The 24,930-nt window shown below is 38.9% G+C and overlaps 3 protein-coding genes across 5 annotated transcripts; 1 reads left to right on the top strand and 2 right to left on the bottom strand.

Moving 5' to 3' along the window:
* Positions 1–1,596: 1,596 nt before the first annotated feature.
* On the top strand, positions 1,597–7,941 carry tescb (tescalcin b). 2 transcript variants are annotated; one of them, XM_042395241.1, is made up of 9 exons: positions 1,597–1,800; positions 2,586–2,655; positions 2,901–2,981; positions 3,138–3,277; positions 3,369–3,430; positions 3,806–3,913; positions 4,005–4,052; positions 4,174–4,252; positions 7,873–7,941. In XM_042395241.1, exons 1-8 carry the CDS (start codon positions 1,737–1,739, stop codon positions 4,249–4,251), a joined length of 651 nt encoding a protein of 216 aa, XP_042251175.1. In that variant the 5' UTR covers positions 1,597–1,736; the 3' UTR covers position 4,252; positions 7,873–7,941. The 2 variants fall into 2 exon arrangements, with proteins under 2 accessions (XP_042251175.1, XP_042251176.1); XM_042395242.1 differs by lacking the exon at positions 7,873–7,941 and adding an exon at positions 5,559–5,960.
* Positions 7,496–9,108, bottom strand: m17 (IL-6 subfamily cytokine M17). The gene is made up of 3 exons (XM_042394309.1): positions 8,956–9,108; positions 8,382–8,530; positions 7,496–8,256 (listed from the first exon to the last, which is right to left on the bottom strand). Exons 1-3 carry the CDS (start codon positions 9,008–9,010, stop codon positions 7,816–7,818), a joined length of 645 nt encoding a protein of 214 aa, XP_042250243.1. The 5' UTR covers positions 9,011–9,108; the 3' UTR covers positions 7,496–7,815.
* A 1,828-nt stretch (positions 9,109–10,936) lies between these two features.
* taok3b (TAO kinase 3b) lies at positions 10,937–24,077 on the bottom strand. 2 transcript variants are annotated; one of them, XR_006092694.1, is made up of 9 exons: positions 23,353–24,077; positions 22,277–22,513; positions 22,002–22,130; positions 21,680–21,883; positions 17,956–18,195; positions 17,020–17,232; positions 15,508–15,690; positions 11,561–13,450; positions 10,937–11,475 (listed from the first exon to the last, which is right to left on the bottom strand). XR_006092694.1 is itself a non-coding variant. In XM_042396159.1 (9 exons), the coding sequence occupies exons 3-9, from the start codon at positions 22,460–22,462 to the stop codon at positions 13,289–13,291; spliced, it is 1,317 nt and encodes a 438-aa protein (XP_042252093.1). In that variant the 5' UTR covers positions 22,463–22,513; positions 23,353–23,659; positions 23,814–24,077; the 3' UTR covers positions 10,937–13,288. The 2 variants fall into 2 exon arrangements, 1 of the variants encoding a protein (XP_042252093.1); XM_042396159.1 differs by having other exon boundaries at positions 10,937–13,450; positions 23,353–23,659; positions 23,814–24,077.
* Between the last annotated feature and the right edge of the window lie 853 nt (positions 24,078–24,930).

Genomic DNA, 24,930 nt, shown 5'->3' with positions numbered 1-24,930 from the left:
TGGTTTTGATTTGTGAGATCTACGTGGATAATGATGTCTAGAAGGGATGCAGATCATTTCAGGAGGTGGTTTCTATTCTACATCACTGTCCGTTAACATATAAAAGAAGAGTCCGATGGGAGATGGTAGGATAAATTGTGTTAATAACTGACATTTCTATATAAACTGGTGTTATATTACACACTTGATGAAATGCTACCACCATGTGGTGTACATTAGTACTGCATAGTTTTTAATGTTACTTGTTGCTGGAGCTCATTTCAGTTCCTCTTACAGGATATCTGGATATTAGATAAGAACACTCTCTACATGTTGTGTTTGAGTCATTATAAGACAGTAAGTTTTGAGTGTTCAGGCTCTCAACAGTGACTCATACGGGGTTGGTACCTGCTGCTGACTCATCTGTGGTTTGAAATATTCAAACATGGTGAACCTCAGGTCGCACCCCATGCAAGGTTGGCAAAGCAAGTGTTTTGGCAGAGTGGAAAGTGCAACACTGATGGTTTCACACCAGTTTCCTGTTTTAGGTTTTCACCTTCAATAACTGAAGCCATAAATCTTTATGTGTGAAGTGGTTTAAAATATTTAGAGCAGGACGGAGTCATTTTATGGTACAAAACAAAAACAGTTACAGCTTCGTACTTGATAAAGATGCCATTCATTTCTAAATTTATACTATTATATCCTATGACCTTACAACTTACAAATGGATATATTACCTCATCACTATGCACACTGCAAACAGCTGTGTTTAAAAAAGAAAAACAGAATGTAAAATAAGTAGCGTCTGTCTTTCACTAACTTCCAAGACAAATGCACGCGCTAGCCAAGATCTTTACAACACGAGGCGATTGGTGCTCATGGGAAATGGAGTCTTCATTCTGGGAAAACACCACTGCTTTTATCCACAGGGGATGCTAACACAAAATAAAAGTTCCTTGTAGTAACTTTAAAGCCACTAGTGCACACTAGTGTGTATTTATTTGGGAATATGTGGGTTTTAGCAACCTGGGAAGTTTATATGTTACCATTAAAAACTTACACTTAGCTGGTGTTTTAACGGAGTATTCAAGTATTTTTAGATCCCATTTATTTGAATTTGACAAAAAAAAAAAGATGAATAAGTGAAAAAAAGAATTTTGTCTACACCCAGATGAGTGTGGAGCTTTTAAACAACATGACATGTAATTTCACAGTTAAATGACTGTATGAAAAATATAAAAATATGAAAAATCCAAGTATATTGTATGTTATTTAGTCATTTTAGACACTTGGCTTCAAAATAGTTAATAGAAATTGATCCATCTGTCCACCAGGATGTTTGCAGAGTTAAACAAATGAACATTACTTCATTTTACTAATTTAAAACAGTTTATAATCAGATCTTCACGTTACTAAAAGTCTGTTATGACAAGAGAACTACTTTTGTCTTCCACACAGGTCACAGTCAATGATCGCAGCCCTTGAATAAATAAAAAAGCCTGAATTAATAATTCAAACTGCAGCCTGTTGTGTGTCGTCATCGGCAGTAGAGTAGTTGCGGAAATAGCCTGCGTTGCTTGCAGAGGATGAGACCTGCCACCGCACAGAGAGCCTGCATCTGTTGTAGAAATATTCCCATAGAGATGAAACATGATCCTCTGACATACGTTTCAGTTTCAACAGTTTCGGTGAATTTCTGACGTGTCTGAGTCCTCTTTTGAACTGGACTAGTCTTTGAAGAGCTTTTTGGAGGTATGGGCGCTTTACAGTCCTTACCTGGTCAACATGAGTACATTGATCTGGCGGAAAAGACGGGATGTGAGTAGTCATATTATTATTGTTGGCTATGATTAGCGCTTCTGTTGATATGACATCAGTCAGACATACAGGATGTGTGTAAACATTAGCTCACTACACCGGAAATATGGTGTAGTTCAGTTTACTTTTATCTCTCTTAAAGGGGAAATTCGACCTTTTCAATAATGTCTAATATGTGTTAAACAAAGAGATGATAGTTCTTTGCCTATAATAATCATGACATATGTCCAACATCTCTGAGTGAAAGGAAAACCAGTCTGTTTGGTGCAGTAGCAATAAATAATTTAAACTGCAAGTTAATGGAAGTGTAACTTAACTGAGGTGCAGTAAATAATAGATTAGACACTGTTGGCCAATAGGTGAAAGCTTTGACAAAACAATTTAAGAGATTAATCCAACAGTTGTATATTGTACCTCCATGATCATTGATTTGACATGTCAAAATATGCTTTAATGTCACCTGTAGCCTCTTACGAAAGAGGTGAGCGTCATAATAAACCAAAGTGTTTTACATGAAATATGAATATCCAAATCTGCTGCCTTGAAAGCATCCAGGAAACATAAATTGTTATCAGATTCAATGATTTCTTTATATGAATGGTCAAAATTATTAATTCCTATTTGGTTTTTAGTGTTAACTTAAGTTTACCTTGTGTCTCCTGGTATTTGGATAAATTTAGGCTATTAATGCACAAGTTAATCTTTGTCTGTACATGTCTCAGTAGAATTTACTGAGATCTTATGCTGCTGAACTTGTCTTAAGGTTGCCTCTTTTCTGTTTCCAGTTTCATGTGAACAGATCGGAGTCCTCCATAAAAGATTCAAGCAGTTGAGCCACAATGAAGAAACACTGCGGTAAGTTGGTTTTTATGATTTTTAAGTGCTGAGTGATGTGAACTTTTCAGTGTCACTATAAAGTTTCTGTTTTCATAAACTAACAGTTCTTAACAAATTGGCCTGACATTTCACCAGCTTTCTTAGGAAATGCAAACTTGCCTAACAGGATTCATGTAAGCACATGCAGCTTTGCAACCTGTGAGAGTAGTAAAGTATTACACGACACCATGTGCCACTCCTGAGAATCCTTTTTGTTCCTCCAGGAGGGATCACTTCAATGAAATTCCAGATCTGGCGTGCAATCCCATCCGTTCCCAGATTATAGGGGCCTTCTTTGACAGAAGGTAGAGTCATGATACCTGTATGTCTGAAAGTTAAATGAACTTAACTTTTTTCACTCTATATTTGTAGCTGTATCACAAACAACTTTCTCAGTTTAATACTGTGTGGGATCAAATCTAAGACTTTTATTTATGTTTACTTTTTGTGTATTTGTTCAGAAACTTTCGACTGAATGAGGAGGGGACAGTCGAGGAGATCAGCTTCGAGGAGTTTCTGGTGGTCATGTCCCATTTCAGGCCCCCTTCACTGCACATGACAGAGGAGCAGCGTGAGAGCGTCAGGAGGGAGAAACTGAGATGTGTGTCTCGCAACAAATCACATGATCACGTACTTGACATTATCTATGGCTGACACACTGCTGTTAAACTGATGGTTATTTTTGTCTCCAGTTTTGTTCAACATGCATGACACGAACAACGATGGAACAATAACCCTCGAAGAATACAGACATGTAAGCTGCATGAAGATTGCAATAACCTTTACTTACAATATGGGGAAATCATTATTGAGTCTTGCACACATCATAAGATTCTCAAGTTGGTGGTTTTATTTTTATCAGTGTGTGTTTATCAGCATCATTTGATAATTCTCAGCAGCATTTTGAAGTTGGATTTCGCAGAAACAGAGGAAGTTATCTCTGTGTTTTGTTTTTTGGGACATCTCCAGCACTTGAGAGTCAGCTGCCTTCCTGCAACATATTTAATTGGTGGCCAATGAGGGAAGGAAGGAGTCATTTAATTTCCTCAAGCCTTTTCGTGGTGAGGGATTTGATCGTCGTAGTCATCATATTAATATTTTATTTTAACCGTTGATCATGTCTGCCTAGGTGGTGGAGGAGTTGTTGTCTCGCAGCGGGGCGCTGGGGAAGGATACGGCCAAAAGCATTGCTGATGCAGCCATGTTGGAGGTGGCCAGTATTTCAGTGGGCCACATGGTACGTAAGCTGTAGTATCTCAAGATAATATTAAGTTTAATTCATTGTTTGTTTGGACAGCATCACTGATGTCACTTTGTTTTACACACAGGAACCTGATGAATTCTATGAAGGAATCACATTTGAGCATTTCCTGAAGGTTGGTCAACAGACTAAACACCATAGTATACTCCATATGTTCACTAAAACTACTTTCTTAGTTAATTACCATATTTTGAAAGTACATTGTGCAAAATAAATGATATAAAACTCTTTTGCAGTTACTGAATGGCTTCGAAATTGAATCAAGAATGAACATTCGCTTTTCGAATATGGACACGACAACCCTGTGCAAGTGAGGTTGGTACACTAAACGATGCCATGACTTTGGGAAAACTCTGAGGACACATACTGTAGTAATTATTTCACAGCAGCAGTAACTATCTATAGTTTCCCACACCAACGTTTGTCGCTTACATTAGATATATGCCTCGCTCATGTTTGAATAACTATGCAAATTCAAAGAAAATATATATTTTGTGGATGTGTTAGTCGTAGTTTATCTGATTGTAAGCAATAACATGAGATAATCAGTTAAATAACAATCAGCCTCTGAGTAGTTTGACAAAGCAATAATTAAATGACTCTATGCATGCAAATATGGATGCTTGAAGAACCTTTAAAACTGTTAACGCCATAAATCAATAATTCTCAATAATCAGGGATATAAATGTTTTAAATATGTCTAGATGTGTCTAATAATCGAGGTTTGTAATTGCATAATAAATACAACTGTGACACGTTGTCACAGTTAAGGCGGTGCATGCTCTGCACACTGCATTTGCACAATCAAAGCAGTAGTACATGATGTGTACTTCTAGTAAAAAGGAAATGGGAGTGCTGTCATGCAAGATTAAATGCTTGAAGGCAGTATCATATTGGTTCTGGTTTGAGAAAAAGGGTCAGTTTACTGTAATGAATAATTATGCTTCACCTTACAAAGATTATAACCTTTTAAAACACACACACACATGAATTAGTCATAGAGACAGTATGAAAACAGTTTAAGTATTCACAGAGAGTAAATGACTCAATCAAATCATGGAAAAACCTTTATTAACTGCTTTGTCTGTGGTAATCTTGTTCCAATATTTGGGAACTGCTCTTTAACAATGTAAGGACATCATGACATGTCTGTTAAATAATTTGTAAGTATTTCATTTTGTTTCCCATGAGAAGTACAATTACTATTTATCAGCCTTCAGTGTGTCATAAGATCTTATGTTTAAAACCACGAATCCTCTTTATTCTGACATAAAATACAATTGTGAACAAAAAAGATTTTAAAGTTTTATCATATACGTTTTCAAGCTAAATTTAAGTTCTAAATGCTCATCTGAAGAGCTATTACCAGTCCTATTACTCCAATCTTTGGGTGTGACCTCTTTTTGTAAATACATATTTTCGCAACAACATGAAGAACAGTAATTTCAGCCCTTTTTTGAAAAGGCTCAAAATCCTTAACAGCACAGTGAAAAACATAAAGCAATATAAGAATATAAGAATTACTAACACAAGTGTATTGAAGGCAAGTCAAAAACAGAAACTGTTTTGGGTTTTTTTGAGAGGAAGAGGAGTCTTACAATTGTTTTTCATTGTTTTACAGATTGTTGTTGTCATATTATCTATACTGGCATGCAATGACTCAATGACTATATGTCGTCAGCTTTTGGTGTTATACTCCACATACATGATATTGACTCTTTGTGTTATGTGTTGGATGTAAACAAACTTCCATCTTTTAACATTTCCTGTGAATGCTGGTAGACTGTCTAGAATGCTGGACTTCATCCTCAGTTGTTGGTGTATACTGCCCTCTACATGTCAAAATATGTAAGGCACGTGAAATAATGGACTTGCACCTGATTTATTAATGATATGTTATTTTTTATAGTACTCCAGATAGTAAAACATGTATGATGCAGCGCTTTTTGAAGGATTGGATTTGTCACAATATCCTTACAGTCTGTGACATTGTATCATTTAGGCGTTTACTTTGTAAAGCTTTGCATGTTTTGCAATAAAATATGAAATATATAATTGTGGTTCAGATTTGTTATTGTCAGTACCTGTGCTGGAGTGTTTATCACATTGTACATTGATCTTTTGTGGTTCTGTAGAGAAACACTTTTGCAAATGTGCTTCAAGATCCATTATATGACAGATGGTTAACATTTTTTCCATATCTAAAAAGCCCTTCATGTATTTGGATGTATATTATATGGTCAGCTTTAAGATTTTTTTTCTCCAAAATTTTAGTTCAAATGTAGCTTTAGGTCACTCTGATATTGTTGCTATGGATATTTAAATTGATTTAAACTCTTGCTGAATAGCAAGCTGTATTTTTTATCTCATAATTTGTTGAGTCATTTGTCTTTCACAGAGCCAACGCCCTGCAGAAAGTGACACTGCAGTTTAAAGTGAAATTCATTTCTTGACCTAAGACACAGTGGTGGGTGTGCCAAAAAAAAGTTGCAGTTGAGCAAAAGTAGACAAATCATCATATTCTTGCACTGTAGATGATGGCAGGTGGATCATTGTAGCTACATTAGATTCTCGGTTTAACCGTCAGCCCCATCCAGTTCTGTTGGGGTTTTCATTGAAATTGTGCAGGTCATCTGGTTTTCCATGTAAGTCAGAGTAGAGAGTCACAGTGAGGCATTTTCAGTAGAACTTACTAAGATGGACTTCACCCGTATCTGAGGTCCTGAAAAGCACAAAGTGGGTAGTGAAAATGAGTGAATAATGTCGACTGTTGCCCTGAGGTACCCTTTGCGTTGGTGCTTTAAATAAAGCGTGGTTATTAGAGGGAACTTGATTTATGACCCAGAGTGAATCCCTATCTACTTCCAGTTTCCCGAAAGCTTGTGATCTAAGGAAGGTTTAGTTAAGCATTACTTCATTTCAACAAAAAAAAACTTCTGGTATCTGTTATTCTATATGTATATATAGGACACGTTGGCAGTCAGTGTCTCATGTCTTTTTTTAAATGGGTTTTTCTGCAGAATTTCAACTTCTCCTCTCTTCTCCTCGCTCCACCCTTCACACATTTGATTCTCCATCTATATGAGGATGCAACACTATTAACACATACAGTTATCTGACCCACACACACCCACACCTTGTGACCGGCCAGACAGCCCGCCAGTTTCATGAAATCTTTCCTATCTGATGCAGCCTTGTGTTGAACACATGCGTCATTCTGAGCTGATATCACACAGTCAGCGTCTCAGCAGCTTCCTGATTTTCTTTTAACTTGTCTTCATGGACTGATTCTGCACAGAAGACAGCACATGATGCATCAAGCACAAATTACGCTGCTCTAAAATCTAATTTTTGCATTTTTTTTTAATACTTTTCAGACACGAAAAACAGTGTAGAGATATATTTTTATTTAAATTCAGACCAACAAAAAACACATCTAATGCATGAAAATCTGTCAAAATTAGTTTACTCTTTTGAAATATTGTGTTTTCCCCACTGCCATGCTTTTGAAAGTGTACATGCAACACAAAGAAATGGAAGATCACAAAGAAATGCATCAGAAAAATATGTTTTAATGATGTAATGGTTGCATTAACATACATAACTTACATAATATACAAACATATTAAATAGACCACTACCAAAACTTGGATAGAGAGACCTTTACACTCTTTTCTCATTCTCATTCCTCTCATCAGAAACATGCAAGAAAATAAATACCATAAATACCATAAATAGGCTCCATTAACTGATGTGCCAGCCACCTTCATCCTCACATTTCTTTTTAAGTCTTTATCAACCCAGTGAGTACAAGTGTTGTTGGAAATGTACTGTCTAAGGCCAGCCTTAGGTCATCCTTAGAAAAAGAATGTGTTTAATTATATCCTGCACACTTTGCTTTTTAGAGATCTCAATTCCTTTGAAACATTTGACAGGAAATTCTTGTAGGTCTTCAGGACCACGCAGCCGTAGACCTTCTGCTGGAAGATGTTCTGAGGTGGAGGTAGTGACGTCGGCCACCCTGCAGGCTCCGGTAGAGGCAGGTTTGGGAAGAGGCTCTGATAAAAGCTGTTTAGGAGAGCAGCCAAATACCTGCTCCGACTGCTGACCCTGGTGAGCTCGGCCAGCAGTGGGCTCGTAGATGACTGTAAGTCTGTCTGCTGTTCGTACACACGTTTTAAATGTGGGAAGAAGACTTGGAGGTGTGTGTAGATGCTCATTATCCTCTCTGAGGGCTCCATACCAGAGATGTTGGAATCGGGGACGTCGTTCATTGACACCTTGCAGAAGAATTCTGACATGTCTCCTTGAGAGTCTTTCTGCAAAGAAGGAATCAGGCATGTAAGTAGTCAGCATTTGTTATAAAAAGGTAAAATACTGAATAAGCAGATGAGATTTCACACAGCACAAAAACAAGATACTGCAGATTCATGTCTGTACTCACATATGTTTTGATTAGGTCAACAGATTCCTTGTGTATGAGTCTGGTCTGCTTCAAAGTCTGTTGCAGAGAATTCCAACACTGCTGGTTTCTGCTTGCTGCCACAGTTCTTGTTGAATAAACAGCCATAAGCAGCAGGAGAGAGAGTAATGCTGAGAAGAAAGGAACTGGTAAGTTTAGGTTATCCTACATCACATTGGTGAGGGGAACTTCATTACAAAGCCACAAGTGTAGATGTAAAAATAGATTATTCATGTGGCAAACAGTCAGCGTCAGCCTAGAAGTCTATGATATTATCAGTGCAGGTATTTTATACAGTTATAGTTTGTATGTATAAATACCATTAAACATTTTCAGTCTTTTTAAATATTGGCCAGATTCTACAAACAGTTTAAGACAAAACTATATTGTGTTCAAAAAACTGTGAAGCACTGAAATTGAATCTGAAACTTCAATGAATTTCACAACAGCTATGTGTAAAAATAGCCACAAAAGCATGCATAATGGCAAAAAAAGGATGCAAGTGTTCTAAAGCTGTTTCACATTTTACAATAAGTGTAAATGGAATCAAACTTACTTGTTGCTGGTTCCATAAACTGTTGAAAATGCATGCTCTTTACATGACCATTCATTCTCCTCTCAGTATCACAGGCACATTGCGCAGACTTGTCATAATCACACTCCTTTAAAAACTTTTTTTTTTTTAAAGACAGAAACCACACATTTGTCATAGGAGGAAATGACGTGCACTTGTGAGGCAACCAAATTTCCCAGAATTTCCTCCTTTTTTTACAGATGTGCATTTTTTTTCTTTGGTCTCTTGTTTTTTATTAAACAAGAGTGGACAATGTCCTTACATGCCTGCCATGCATCAGCAGGCATGTATGGACATTGTCTAATTAGTCTCCTTTTCCCTCTGATATAGTTCTCTCAGATGCTTTTTTACTGCCCCCTAGAGTGTTGGTGAGAACGTGTGAACCTGGGTGAGTGCCAAATCACTAATAGTGAGCTCACCACAGTGCACAAAGCTGCACAGATATGGTGTTTCTTTGTCAATTTCTACATTATAAAACAGAAAATGTAAAGTTACTTGAATTCAACTGAAGGCATTCATATGTTCTTTGAGAATAAAATGCTGTAACAATCTCATTTTAATTCAACATCAATTAAGGAACTTGAGTGATTCTTCACATGGCTTTACTGGCTTAAACATGACTTGGATAATTCACCAAACTCCTGCAGTCAATTTGCAAAGTTCAAATTAATACAGATTAATAAATTAATACAAAGCCGACTCTTGAGAAAATGCAATTAATATTCTTGTTGTTTGTATTTGCAGTATTAGTAGTGTATTGACTTTTTGACTGCATTCATGATGAATTTTGCAATATTTTCGTGCGGGCCTTTGCAGAGGAAGCTGGCAAGGTCACAGCAATGCATTTCTCAATCAGTGACTTTTACAAGTGCGTAAAGGGGTGGGCCCTCTTAACCAAAGTCGGCGATATGTCAGTGTCATCACACCACAAGATGAAGCCTCTGGCAGGCTGCGGTGTTATCCAAGGATGTTTCATCATGACATGTAATACTTTTGCATCCTCCTGTCAATTGTTTTGGTGCGATGTGAGGAGGAAGCGGCCCAGGATATGTAACAATATGAAAATAACACAAACTGGGTTTTTTATGTGTTGTCTAATCTCATCATCGTCATCAGGACTTACATCTAAGAATGACGGCAACTTCTGCTTGGAGACATCCTATGATGTGTTTAGCAAGCAGTCTGTATCATGGGGTTAATGACAGGTCAGACTGTGGGACAGATAAGCTTTGCTAAAAGGTGGAGAATACAGGTTATCTTTTTCAGTGTGAAACTGAAACAGCTCATTAAAAGCTGACATGGCGTCCACGTTTTTTGATGGCAATCATGTTTTGGTTTTCAAGCATCCACACTAGATGCTGTATTGCCGACAAACCACTGACTACTTGAGAAAAGACGGGGGAACTCAACGCACCACAACCATGTCAGCACTTCTTCAGGTAAAGTCTAACCACTCTTTTGCCATCCTCGGGGGTTTCCACGTCCCAGGGGAGAGTAGAGGGGTTGCGGTGAGAAAAACAACTGCTGCAAGTGGTGCTGCAGACAGTGCCGCAGACGTTGACAGTTGAAGGAAACTACATTGGGATTCCCGCCAGCATATACAGTACAGATGCCTAAAAAAAAACCCCGATCAACGCCTCAATCAGTTTACCGTGAAATGTAAGGAAGCTTAGAAAACAGTGGACGCTTTGCAGTTCAACTTCCCTCTCACCTCTTGTTACCATTTCAAGGTTTTGGTTTTCACAAGTTACAGAATTCTTTGACCTGCATGGATGATGGCTTGTAGCTTACAGTAAATTATAATGAAAAGCATTTGAAACAATCTGGGTCACAGAGGTCAAATTGGGTCAGAAAAAAGAAAAGTGAGAGGCCCCAGACCACATGAGAGAGCATTGCAAGGAAATACAACCACAAACAATATGAAATGCACTTTCAAAAGATGCAGGATGTTGATTGAGACTCCTTATTTTTCAACAGAATCTCTTTTATTTTGTTTTTGAACTGCACAGGAAATGGTGAATAAGGTTGTTAAGGAAAGTCCCCCTTTATTCTAACTAAATACATCTTTCTAGTAACGTAAACTTCACATAAATCGTGAGGTTTGTTGCTGTTCTGAAGCTCTCACGCAAACCTTATTCAAGACACCGAAGCACCCCAATAGCACTTTTTTTTTTATGGAGCCATTTGTCCACAAGGCTTGAGTAATATGTGACCAGACAAAAGGCCTTACTGCATATGAGAAACGTTTTCATCAAATTTCAGAAAGTTTGTGAAAATGTAAAAGGCTGAAAAATCTAGTGGAGCCATTCAACTTCACACTCATAATTTAGATTTTTTTTTCTTTAACATGTAAAACAAGAGCATTTGAGTTCTATTGCCATCAGAAATTATATTTGAATGTCATTATATTCCTCCATTTAGAATACTTTGTTAATTCAGGGGACATCTTCCTCCTTTCAGCCCTGTGAGGAATATGACCGACCATTAATACAAGTTGTGGCTCTGAAAAGAAAAAAGGAAAAACCTGTCAAACATAACAGGGTTGCATTCAAGACCACCACATTAAACAATGTTTCAAAAAACTGACCCGTGATAAAATAGTATTTATTTTTTCATACATATACTTCATTGGAGAGGGTTTTCACTGCATGGGGTACTCTAAATATGTCATGAGTGTTTGAAAAACTTAGTAGTGTTTTGACTCAGAGGGGTTTCAAAATGCTTCACGGTTACATTTTGTAAAAATCAATCGTCTCTCCAAGACAAAAAACTACAAGGCTAAAGGTGGTATTAGAAATTAAGCACCAAACAATTCTCTTTCCATTCAATATAAATGGAAACATTGTGCAACCTGTTCAATGACCATTATGAACATGGCAAAAAATGTGTAAATCTGATCATTAGACACTAATTACTCAAATGCAATCTGGACCCACATGTTGTTGTGTTTGCTTTTAGTAGAACCGCTGATCCAGAAAAGATCATCATACTGATACTGCAGGAAGTCTATGGTTCCATTTGCCAGCATTTATACAATCTGAGAGTCTAGTGATTTCACTTAGCAATATATTGAGCTATTGTATGACCATATCTCTATATAATATAAAACAAAAGTGAAGCAAAATCTTTATCGTTAAGCTCTGTTATCAGTAATAGACCAGTGTCTCTGTATGTTCTAGCTATATTCTCAAGTACAAATATTCATATCAAAAGTTATACAGCACAATTCTCACCATTTTCCTTTACAAGAACTTTGATAAGTGAACATTAAATGATTGACAAGTTTAGATGAAACCAAAGGAAAAAAAATGGTGCCGGCCTCAGTAAATAAAATATAGATATAACAAACACATAACTAAAATCTGCTTCAGGCACAACTTAAATAAAGGCATTTGTGAAATTATCATATCAAATATGGCGCTTATGTCCAGTATCCATAGGCTTAAAACAAAAATGCTATGACCACTTTTATTTACAAACAGCTAAAATCTCTGACAGATTCATGCTTCACTTCACAACCTGAATTTGTCCTTAAAGTGCATGCAATAATAAGCAGTTTTACCAAGTGGGATCTTGAGTTGTGATAAACGGGTTGATCAAGCTAATGCCAATTGATCCTACATATCAAGTAAAGAAAAGTTGAGAACTGTTGCCTAGAAAAGTGAGGGACCACAGTATACTGTATGCATAAGCACAATATGGAAGTATGACCAAAACATTTTAAAAAATGAATAAACTCTGACTTTATCCAGTGACCCCATACAGTAATATTCACATTCTGAGTAAGTAAAAATAAATAAAACAAAAATAAAATGAGATTTTTAAAAAACAAAAAAAAAAAGACAAAGCAGCTTAACACCACGGGGGAGTCCGCAGCTCACATTCCACAATGTCCCTCCATGTAACACACACATTAAGCATCGTATGAACATGATGGGTTTCTACTTAAACATATCAAAGTGCCCATTTTACTAAAATTTCCTGATTTATTCAATTCATACCAAAAGGAGAAAATGGCATGGAGGAAAGAGTCTGTTATTTTTAAACACATAAGTTTTGAGTTACACTGACTAGCTTTGATTTTTACTGACATGTTGTTGTAGATTCTTTTGTTTTACTTCCCCCCACCCCCAACCCTTCAAGTTTCACAAAAGAAGTTCTCATTGCACGTAACACCTCGATTCAAAGATGCAATATCTAAGAGAGAAGAAAGCAATAGAGAAAGTTATCCAGCTTCGTCACCGTGGATGTGACAAACGGCCAAGTGGACATGAAAAGGGCACGGATATGTTGTCCTCTAAAGATAAATCCACTTTCATCTGTTGTCTTCTTTGGGGAAGTCCAGAGATCCCAGGCTTCCAAAGCCGAGGCTTCTACTTTCTGTGTCAAAAGCATTCATTTCTCTGTCCTGACGTTCCAACAAGTGCTTGACCCTTTCAGTACGTTCCTTCTGAAGTGCGGCCAGTTCCTCTTCAATCTGCGATGGAAAAACATGATATTTCTTCATATGGTCATGAAATTTTAGATTATGTTTTGCCCTGCCAGCAACGGAGCATTATTGGTCATTAACTCCAACACTTTGGTTCACAGACGTCACAAAGGCTACTCTCCAGATTCCATTAAAATGTAGCATTCATGCATTTAGTATTCAAGCTTCCCAAAGGATGCATCTGACCGCTATAGTGGCTCCATTGACGTTTTTCTCCAAAAGAAAACTTAAATAATCCAAAAAGTAGATTACCACATGTACTGAGTATTTATAATACAGTATGCTGAGGCACCCCTGTGACTTATAGTAGGGGTTTAACTTCAACTTCAACTTCAGTTTATTTAAAGTCCTAGAGAGTCTCTGTACACCTTACAAGTCAATAACAACAACAACAGGAAAAAGGAGCACATAATATTCCATGTAAACGTACACACACATACACACACATTCACACACTGATACACAGGTAGTAATGTTAATATTACAACAAGGTTGAGGTTAGTAATTTTAAAACAGAGATCATATAACCCTAACAGGGTTGGGGTAGCTACATGTCAAGGAGGAAAACAGCTCATGTTTTGGGTTCCCAGGCGGTGAAATTAGGAAAGGTCATAGTAAACCGAAAAAAGATGTGTTTTCAGCCTGGATTTGAAAGTATCAGTGGAGCTCAGTGGGTAAAGACACAGACCACAATGAAATGTCCCTGGTTCGAGTTGAGCTGGGGCCCTTTGTTGCATGTCGTTCCTAATCTCTCTCTCCTCACTTCCTGTCTCAACTGTTGACTCACTAATAGACCATAAATTGCCCCAAAAATAAAAATAAATACAGTATGCTTTCCCATGCTCCCTCGTAGATGACACCCTTTCCATTGTGAACATTGTGGCAGCTTTACTTTACCATCACCAAAATGCTTTTTTTTTGTCTGTGAAAGACTTTTTGTCAAACAAAAGGAATATATATTTATTCATGCATATCTCATATGACATATGAGTGAAATATTTCTTTGGTGTAATAACAATGTTTCATGGTCATTTCTGTATTTGTCGCCTTCCTCAAATGTTCAAGCTCAGTTTGTGGCACAGGGAGGGGCTACCACTTCATGAGTTAACGCTGAACTTGAGAGTACTGCCTTCCAGTACTGCAAAGAACATTAAAACTTGAAAGTCAGAAAGTCTCATCACATTGGATGAATTTTGACTTTTAATTTGGGACCTCTTTTATAAGTGTCTGTAATTGTTTCTGATGCTGTCTGTACATACTTGTGTGTGACTGTCGCTGTTTTTGTCAGGTGTCTTATCTCAGTTTTATTTCCTCTGCTGCTCTCAGGCCTCTCTTGTTAAATCTTGATCTCTATGAGGCTATCTGATTAAATAAAAGTTATAAAATAATATAATATACTACAAAATACTTTTCATGCACATACAGCATTAGGGTCTAAGTCGAACCCCAAACAATAAGGAAGTAAAGACAATGCCAACAAAACACAAGGCTTAATAAAGACTTTTGAATTAACCTTTTAAATGACCCCATTACTCTTCCTCTATCACACCCCAAAGAACAAACTTCCTTTTTTCATGTATTTATTTTTGCATTTTTGTCTATGTTTTCTTCCAATTTCAAATTGCTGTATTCCCTACACACTGTAGATATCCCAGTCAACCAGTAAGAGTTGCATTCCTAACTGCAAACTCTGCAATTCATTGGAAAACATGACCAGGAAGTCACGGACCTGAGGTCTTTGTGGTAAAATGTACATTTTCAGCCATACTACTGGTAAGGTCAAAATTTTGAGTTTGTTGTTCTTTGCAACACTTTTGTGGTTGTAATGAAAAGTACAGCCTCTGGGGGTCACTAACATGGCACTAAATTGACAAATCTCCCAACAAAACTGTTACTGTAATAGTGTTGCAAACTTATAAAGTCTCTTTCTAGACATTTTTATATCTGCCCTCCTATCCTAAGGTCTTCAGGTCATTTTTATACAGTATGGTATTATGGTGCATTAATTTTAAAAAAATTAAGCACGGCTTCGATCTTAAACCTACCTTCTGTTCAAGGTGGGCTCTGCGTATGGAGACCTTCTGCTCAAGTTTCTGCTGCTCTCGCTCATGTTGGGTCTCCATCTGTGACTTGGTTTTTCTCTGGTAGGCGTCCAGTAGCTCCATCTCTTGCTTCAGCTGCTGCTTCAGAGCTTGGCACTCTGTTTCCTGCTCTGCATCTAATCGCATCTAGAGACCAGGCAAGACAGAGGCAGTTACAAACACATTAACAACAACCTAAGGTTGGGCATAATTTATCAAACAACGCACCAACAATTTTAGGAAAATGATTTACAAAAACCACTGTAGCATTAAACAGCATTAAAGAGGTTTGAATATATGAATCTTTCAATCTTTAATTTTTTGGAACTTGCAAATAAGACTTCTATAGATTAATAATATAATATACCTACCATTATACTCATGCAACAATCAGTAATTAAATAATAACTGGGAATACAGATTAGTTGCAGCTATAAAGGGAAGTGTACTGAGAAGCAGATCGGGACAAACCTGATGTGGTGACTTGATCTTGATAGACTTAATAGTGTTTTGATAGACTCTAAACTCTTGGTTTTGTAAGTGAGAAAGGTGAGCAAAAATAATTTTTACCCTTTAATTACGAGATATCTTGTGTGTGAAGTTCACATTTTGGCCTGAGGGTGGCGCTGGAGAAAACTTCATAGTGTCAAAATAAAAAAGGCTTCATCCTCAGAGGAGCATACATGTACTCAGTAAATTTCCACTTTGCTAATTAGGCATACAAGCACCAACATGGTTGGACTCCTAATTGGACCCCTAATAAATATTGGATTTTAATATTTCTTGTGCACAAGTGGATGTTCAGTGTCATTTAGGAATCAGCCACTGTGGACCATAAATATCCACAGCTTAATTCATGACAACCATGCCACAAGTTTAGATGTTTTGCTCTGGATCAAAGTGTTGTGTAAACAGAAAAAACGGATCGCCATCATTATTCAGCAGAGTGAAAGTGCTTGGAATAATAATTTGTATTTGATATGGTTTTTCCACAAGGAAGTTTAATTAACTAGTTAAAAATTCTTACATCTACTCCTCCCTTATTGAAAAATCCAAAATGTATGAATGTGCAAAAAATCTTCTTTTCCACATCACACTTGAGTAAATTGCATACTGGCCCATGGTTGGCTTCCAAACTAGTTGTGATTGTCACAAAATCAAGCTCATACGAACATATTTGAAACTCAGATTTTAGGTGAGAAACTTTCCCCCTTCAGCAGATGAATGTGAAAACAGCCTTCTAATGTCAAACTGTACATACGGTACATCATTCTGAACAGTGAAGCTCAAACATCCAAGTGAAGTTAAAATAAGTAAAACACAGATTTGAGTGGAGACAAGAACAGATCCACATATTGTCTCTGCTGTCGGCTGATGTGAAGAGCAAATGTGTTGCACAAGTAAATACACAACATACAAATGATAAACAGGGCCCACTTTTGCTATTCAAGACAAGATGCTTCAGCATCCTCATACCGCTTGTGATGCCATCATCTCGTTGATGCTCTGCTCATACTGCTCGGCCAGTATGGCCAACTTGCGTGTCTGCTCCTCTTTCAGGCCCTTCAAGATGGTCTTATGGTCACCTTTGGGAGAGACCTCCAGCTGATGGTTCCTAAGAGCTTTGTACTGCTTGTTCTGCACCTTACAGGTATCCTGGAATTGTTTCTTGATCTGCATCTCCAGCGTCTGCGGAGGGTTAAAAGACAAATCATTGCTGCTAGTTTCCTGTTCTTCCATGTCACAAATCAAAAGTCAGCCAAATATTGCATTAACCAGATTTGGTGCTGGTTCATTTGACTTAAACATGGATGAAAAATGATTCTCATAAATAGTAAAGCAATTAAACAGTAATAAAAAGTTATTTATATGACTCTTTCAACATCTCTCTTAATCTGACTGATTAATTTTGCTTGTGCACTCAGTACATGAGACACAAACCTGTATACATGTTCACCTTGCTCTCAACCCACCCTCTCAGTGTAGAGAAAATCATTTTAAAGTGGATGTAGAGGTATAAATAATTTGCTCATTAAGCCTTAAACTGTTAAGTTTGCATAATTGAGCTTTCACTTCTTTCCACTGTAGCTCAAACTGAAAAATACTGTCAATTAATAGATAAAAGGAGGAGAGAATATTTAAATTTGTGAAAGAATGGATATCACAGTAATATTTTGGAAGAAGCAGTTCTCATGATTAGTGTTTTTTCTACAGTTCTCTACTAGGCAATTTAGAATAAGACTACAAGGTACATTTCAGTCTTTCATCTATATTATGTAATCCTCTAAAACATGTCACATTGTTTTTATAAACAAACTTTTAAAACTTCTTAAAATGAGGTTTACTGGATATCAACTCACTAAATAACATTCAGCAGACGAATGACAAGCCAAAGTGAAAATTTCCAGGCACCTTGAGGTTTCTGGGCTGCTGCCGCTGCTCCAGAGTGTGTTTCCTGTGTAGTTCTCTCTGCCGCCGGCCATTGTACTCCTCCTGGTTTTCGAGCTCCGTCTGATGCTGTAGCCGCATGAGTTCAATACGTAGCTTCTGCAGCATCTGCAGCTGCCTCCGCTCCAGGTCCTGGGTGGACTCGTCCTGCCGGATCATCAGGGCATGTTCCATCTCTTTCTGGGTCCTCTTCTTGTTCAACTCCTGGGACAAGAAGTTTGATGTAATGTCATTTTTTACGGACAAAGAAATCACAATCTGATTTATACCATTTTGCAAGGCTGGCTAATTTCCTTTGTGGAGACTAAAATAGTACCAGCATCTGTTTAGATTAACATGAATGACCAGAGCTATGTATCTTAGTACTAATAATACATTTAATTTGCACCCCACTTTTCATTCAACTCAAAGTGCCCCAGTGTTAATAACATAGAACACACAACATAAAAAAAATAGTAATAAGAGTTAAGATGAAAAAGCCTTCCTGCATGAAAGGTTTTTAGGGCTTTTTTTTAAAAGAGACTAGGGTCTGTGCTGCCCTCAGATGGTTAGGAAGGCTGTTCCATAAGTGTGGTGCAGCAGAGCAGAAGGCTCGACCCCCTGTGGTGTGGAGCTTAGTACTGTGGGCCCGGAGGAGCAAGCTGCTGGCAGATCTGAGGGTGCGCATGGAGGTTTGTGGTATGATCAGTTCCTGTAGGTAGGGAGGCACATGTCTGTTGATGGATTTATATGTGAGTAGCAGGACTTTGTCCTAAAGGAGATAGGGAGCGAGTGCAATGAAAACAGAATTGGTGTTATGTGTTTGTGCTTTTGCACTCTCATCAGGATCCTGGCAGCACTGTTCTGAATGTACTGAAGCTTCTGGATGCTCCTGCCAGGGATCCCTGTGAAGAACGCATTGCAGTAGTTCAGTCTTGAGGAGATAAAGGCATGGGCATCTGACAGGGTTAGAGAGGGGCAGAGTTTAGAGTTGTTTTTGAGATGGTAGAAAGAGGTTTTGCCTTGATGTCTTATATGGTCATCAAAAATCAGCTCAGGGTCAAACCTAACACCCAGATTTGTGACTGAGGAGGAAAGGGGGATGTCCTGGCCGTCAAAGGTGAGATGAGGTATGGGGGATGACTGAATCTGATGTGGAGTACCAATAAAATGAGCTTCAGTTTTGCTGTTTAATTGTAGGAAATTTGTACACATACAGGCCTTTATCTCCTTAAGACAGGTGCTGAGACATGACATGGCTGCAGAAGGGCTTGGGGCAATTTTGATGTACAGCTAGGTATCATCAGCATAGCAATGAAAAAACATCCCATATCTAATGATGACATGTCCAAGGTGGAGCATGTAGAGGGTAAACAAGGTGGGGCCAAGAACCGATCCTTGCGGAACACCACAGATGACAGGGAGCAATCTAGACCTGCATCAACCCAGTGAAATATATTGAAACCACTTAAGTGCAGAGTTTGACAGCCCAGTGCTGGTGTGGAGGCACTCTAAGAGGATAGTTTGATCCACAGTGTCAAATGCAGCACTCAGGTGGAGAATCAGGAGAGAAAGGGACCCTGCATCAGCTGCCATGAAAAAGGTCGTTCACAACCCTGAGCTGACCTGTTTCAGTGCTGTGTGCTGAATGAAAACCCGACCGAAATTTTTCAAATAGGTTGTTGTGTTTAAGGTGGCCCTGAAGCTCAGAAGAAACCACATTCTCCAACACCTTGGACAGGAGAGGGAGGTTGGAGATAGGTCTGTAGCTGGCAGGAACTTCTGGGTCCAGGGTGGGCTTCATGAGGAGGGAGCAGATGATTACGACCTTGAGGGCAGATAGAACACTACCAGCTTGAAGGGAGAGCTTGACAGTTTGGGTGATCAGGGAGCTGTGACTGGGGATGTATAATTTGAGCAGAGCTGTGGGAATAGAATCCAGGGCACAAGTACAGGGTTTCATCTTCTTGAGGATTTCCTCAATGTGGCTCTACCTGACACCAGTAAAATGGAGTAGAGATGGCGAGCTCCCAGACAGAGGGTCGATGGCCAGAGGAGGCAGAGAGGAAGAGCTGGACATCAGAGAGTGGACGTTGTTGACCTTGGCTCCGAAAAAGTCAATGAAGCTGTTACATTGCTCTTCTGTAGCCTCAATTGGGGAAAATGATTGGGGCTTCAGGAGATAGTTTATGGTGGAAAAAAAGATGCTTAGGGTTGCCAGGATTGTTATTAATTAGATTGGAGTAGAACTGTGACCAAGCATCTTTAAGGGACTTTGAGTTAGCCCTTTGATGTTCACGGAAGGCCAGTTTATGGACAGCGAGCCCAGAGTGTCTGAAGCATCGTTCCAGGACAAGTCCAGCTGTTTTTATTTTCTGCAAGTCATGAGTGAACCAGGGAGCGGAGCTCGAAAAATTGACCTCACACGTATTGACAGGGGCATGAAGATCAAAGACACTGCTCAGAGATGTATTTTAGAGCTCCACCAGTTCATTCACTGATGCAGAAGCTGGGAAAGTGATGTGCTGGAGGTCCATAGTCATGATGGCTGGGTCCGTGCTTTTCCGGTCCCGAAAAAGCATTTGATGCTTGGGTTTAGTAGGGGGTGACAGGAATGTCAAAGCCATTGAGACCACCTTGTGGTCAGACACACCCATATCATAGACCTGTAGGTTATTGATGGGGGTGGAGTTAATGATGACCGGGTCAAGTGTTTGCCCCTTGGTGTGAGTATGGACATCAACATAATGCTTCAGGCCAAGACACTCATTCAGACTCCACTGCAAATGACAGAAGGGTTGTCGACATGTATATTCATATCACCAACAATGACAATGTTGGTTGACATGGAGCAGAGTGAGGTGAGGAGGTCGTGTATCTTAGGTAGGAAAGATGAGTTTGGGGGCCATAGATGAGAAGCACCATCATGGAGTACAGAGGTTTACATTTTAGAGTAAGGCATTCAATAGAAGAAAGATCAGGCATTGGCAGGGGAGACCGTTTCAGTTCAATCCGGTGTATGATTGCTAAACCACCAGCACAACCAGTGCTGCAGGTTTTTTCCATGTAACTATAGCCAGGAGGACAGGCCTAATTAAGCAGAGAGTAATCTCCTGATTTATGCCAGGTTTCAGTTAGGCATATGAAGTCAAGCTCTTTGTCCAAGATGTGGTCATGTATGAGGAGGGATTTATCAGTGAGAGATTGTGTATTAAACAGTTCCATGGTGGCATGAGACACAGCTGAGGATGATCATTTCTTAAGGTCCAGATTGAAAATGTTTCGTAGGGGTGGGAATGACCTATTTTAGTCAAAATATTGTGGGCTGTCCTGAAGTCTGCCTTGTTCAGACCCTTTCCCACTGGAGAAGAGAAGCTTGGGAAAACCCCAAATCTTTGTTGTTCTCAATGTTCCCAATATCAAGTTTTGCTGTTTTTTCTGTTTTATAATAAAAAATATTTGTTAGTTGCAGCCTTATCCCTGATATTTTAATCAACCAGATTCATCCATATCAGGGAACTAAGTTTTTTGATAAATAAGGTCTTGATTTGATCATCATATCCTCACTGACAATGATAATTTGCCAAAATGTTCTGCTGTCCAAAAATCTTCTGAAAACACTATCCAAAATTCTGCTGATTTTGTGAATTTCTTCGCAGTCTTGGTTACTCAATACAGTATGTTATGTAATGTCAGGAAAACACATTACCTCTCTCAGCTGCTCCTGTTCAAACTCATGCCTCCTGACCAGACTCCGGTGTTTGAGGGCCCTACAGCTCCGGTCGTAGACCAGCCTCTGCTGGGCCAGCAAATGGGCTTCCTCCTCAGCCTGAGAGCGCTGCATTGTTTCTTTGTGCCTGGACAGACGCTCCTGCTTCTCCTCCTTGGGTGTACACAGGTCTTCATTCATCTCCTATAACACATCAACAAATGAAAAACAAAAAAATAACAGAACAAACAGAGTGAATGGAGTCTGTACATATATAATGTATGAGGTAATAAACTGTGCTTTAACTGTGTTTCATATTTACTTCTTTGATCTTGTCTTTGCAAAGCCTGTACTCCTTTTTCTGGTTCTCTAAGAAAGTAGTCAGCTCTTTCTTTTGCTGGGCAACAATCTGTTGCTGGATCCTCCTCTCTTCAGCTGCAACTGACTTCATCTGTGAGGAGACATGAAAATGATCACCCTTTATTGATCTATTTACTGACAAAAATGCCTATAAGGACACTGTTTGGCTTGAAGTGAATGACATCACTCCTTAGTTTCAACTTCATTCACAAATAACACCTGCTGTTGAGGCTCTACCTCTTTGTCTGTTTGAGCAACGTGGCGTTTAGCCAGTCTTTCCAGCTCAATGTAAGTGTTGTTCGCTTGTGTCTCTAATTCCTTCTGCAGCCGGAGCCTATGCTCATCCATCTCGGCCTTTAGCCTGTTCTCCAGGGCGATCAGCTGCTTCTGGTGCTGCCGCCGCATGCGCTTATACCCAGACATCTGCTCCCGCAGCTCAAAGTCCTGCTCATGCTCCTGGATCTACCTGATGACCTAGACAGAGGAACACAGGAAGAAGGAAGTAAAAGAAACAGAGCAAGCAGAAAGAAACAACCGCCAGGACTGACGCACACACGCACAAAGAAATAGAGAGCTGGAAAGTCAAGGGCCATGGCCTTGTGTTAAAAAGAGACCACATACAGTAGAGTGGCAAACAAATGTCTTTCAAAGAAAACTAGCACATCCTCTATAACCAAAGAACTTAACAAGGGTGAAGGCTAACAATATCAGTGCTTTTCAGCAACACTGTCACACAATAGAGGTGAAGTTCATCAACATAGAAAGGGTCTGCTGTTTAATCCCATTTATATTCTTGATTAGAGTAACTTCTTATAATGCCAAGCAACATGTTAATCAATCAGTTACCTCAGTGTCATCTCTAATAAGCATGTATCAATATAATGTCAATATTAGGTTCAAGACCAATTTGTGCAATAACATTTTATGGTGACTATTGAGAAAACATGTGGAAATACACCTTACAATCTATGACAAACACAAAATCTCACTGGTAAAATAACAGCAGGCAGAGATTTACATGGAATACATATAAATGCAATGCACACACACATAAAAGCAGAGGCAGAGAGGGAAGCTGAGGATGGAAAAAATGACATCCATTAACAGGATCTGGTTGCCATGACTACAGATGTACAGCTGAGAACACAGACACCCCTTCCCTCCCCTCCTCACCCCCCGCCGCCAGCACGCACACACACACATACACACACGCACACACACACATGCACGCACGTACACGCTGACACACACACGCGCGCGCGCGTACACATACGTATTTTTTATGCAAATGGTGGAGAGAGGGAGCTGCGTACCAAAGATGCTGATTTGATGGTGGCAATGTGTTCACTGATCTTGCAGTCGAGAGACCGGCTCTTGTGAGAAGTAGGCCGCAGCTCTGGCCTGGTGTCCCTGTGCACAGCCTCATCCCTCACGCAAGCATGGTCCTGCAGGGGGGAGGAAAAGGAGGAGATAGTGGGGCTGGGTGCTTCCCAGGCCCTCCGCACTCGCTGTTTCTGCTATAGCTGCTATTACTGCCGAATCTCCCTGAATGCAGCACACATCCAGCGTTAAATGCATCCTTCCTCTGCTTGTTCCCCCGCTACTGTCTGCAAGTCCTTCCTAAGAGAGAAAAGGGCATTGCCAAACAATTGCAGGCACCACCGAGAAGGCAGCAACTGAATGTAGTCGGGTTTTTTTTTCTGGCGTCCCCCTCTTCCCAAAGAGGAGGAAACAAATGGCTCCGGTGGATAAGGGTGAATTATGCAATGCCTACCATTGATAATCGGAGAAAGATAGCACAGGGATATATTTTACTGCCACTCTTCTTTTCCGTTTCAAAATGCAAGAAATGTTTGGGAAGAAAAATACTTTTCCTGTGTTCCCATGATCGCATGTGGTACCATATTTAAAAATATTTGAATCAGATAAGGCACATCCAAACATGGTTTTCCCTCGAATATGTCGCTTGATGATCCGTTTGTATTCCACTCGAATTTCTGTCCTACATTTACAGCGCACTTGGTCATGGTAGGTGGTTCTGGTGCCTTCTATTCATCTCTTTTCTCTGTCCCTCTTCTACACTCCCCCTTCCTTTAAAGAGACACCGCAATACTACAGGCACATCTCAGCAAGCCTAAAGTTATTAAGCATCAGACTCTATCACATGATTTTTAGAAATAGTAAATATCGATAATGAAATGAACTATTATGGTAAGAACGATGTCTACTTTATGTTAAAATATTTCTAGATACCATACATGGAAATCAGTGTTTGTAAAAATCATATATATGTATATATATATATATAGTGTTATATTGTAAATATATTAATATTATTATTAGTGGTAGGTAGTATGTTTCATTAATATTTCAATAATATTTGTATAATCCCCTGTGACCACTTACTGCTACTTGCTAAACATAATAGCACGTTTATATTCTCGTTTTTAAAATACTAAAACGTCATTGTATTTAAAAATAGAACAGTTTTACGTGTTATCGTTTCTGAGAGAGAGAAAAAAAAAGTTCTTTCAAGAGAAATGATCCAGACCGATCAACTTAATACGCATATTAATCTTTTCCTGTGTGGACTGAGAACATCACCTGTATTTTTCGATAATGACGACATGAAGAGACTTAGGGACAAACTCTGCCATTATACCGTCGGTAGTTTAGGCCTATATGACCGCTAGAGGACAGCAGAGAAAATCATTTAAATGCAGCGTCTCTCTCCAAGGTGCTGAAACATTAAAAAAAATCACTCTCTCTGTCTCTGTCCATGGTGCTGAATGTATCGATAAATCTAATGCACTGTCATCACTACTACTACTGCTTCTACCACTAGCACTATTAATACTTCTATGACTACTGTGAACACAAAATATGCCTTA

The sequence above is a fragment of the Thunnus maccoyii genome, chromosome 19 (assembly GCF_910596095.1).
Source record: "Thunnus maccoyii chromosome 19, fThuMac1.1, whole genome shotgun sequence".
NCBI classification, from domain to species: Eukaryota; Metazoa; Chordata; class Actinopteri; order Scombriformes; family Scombridae; genus Thunnus; species Thunnus maccoyii.
This window is presented reverse-complemented; position numbering and strand designations above follow the sequence as displayed.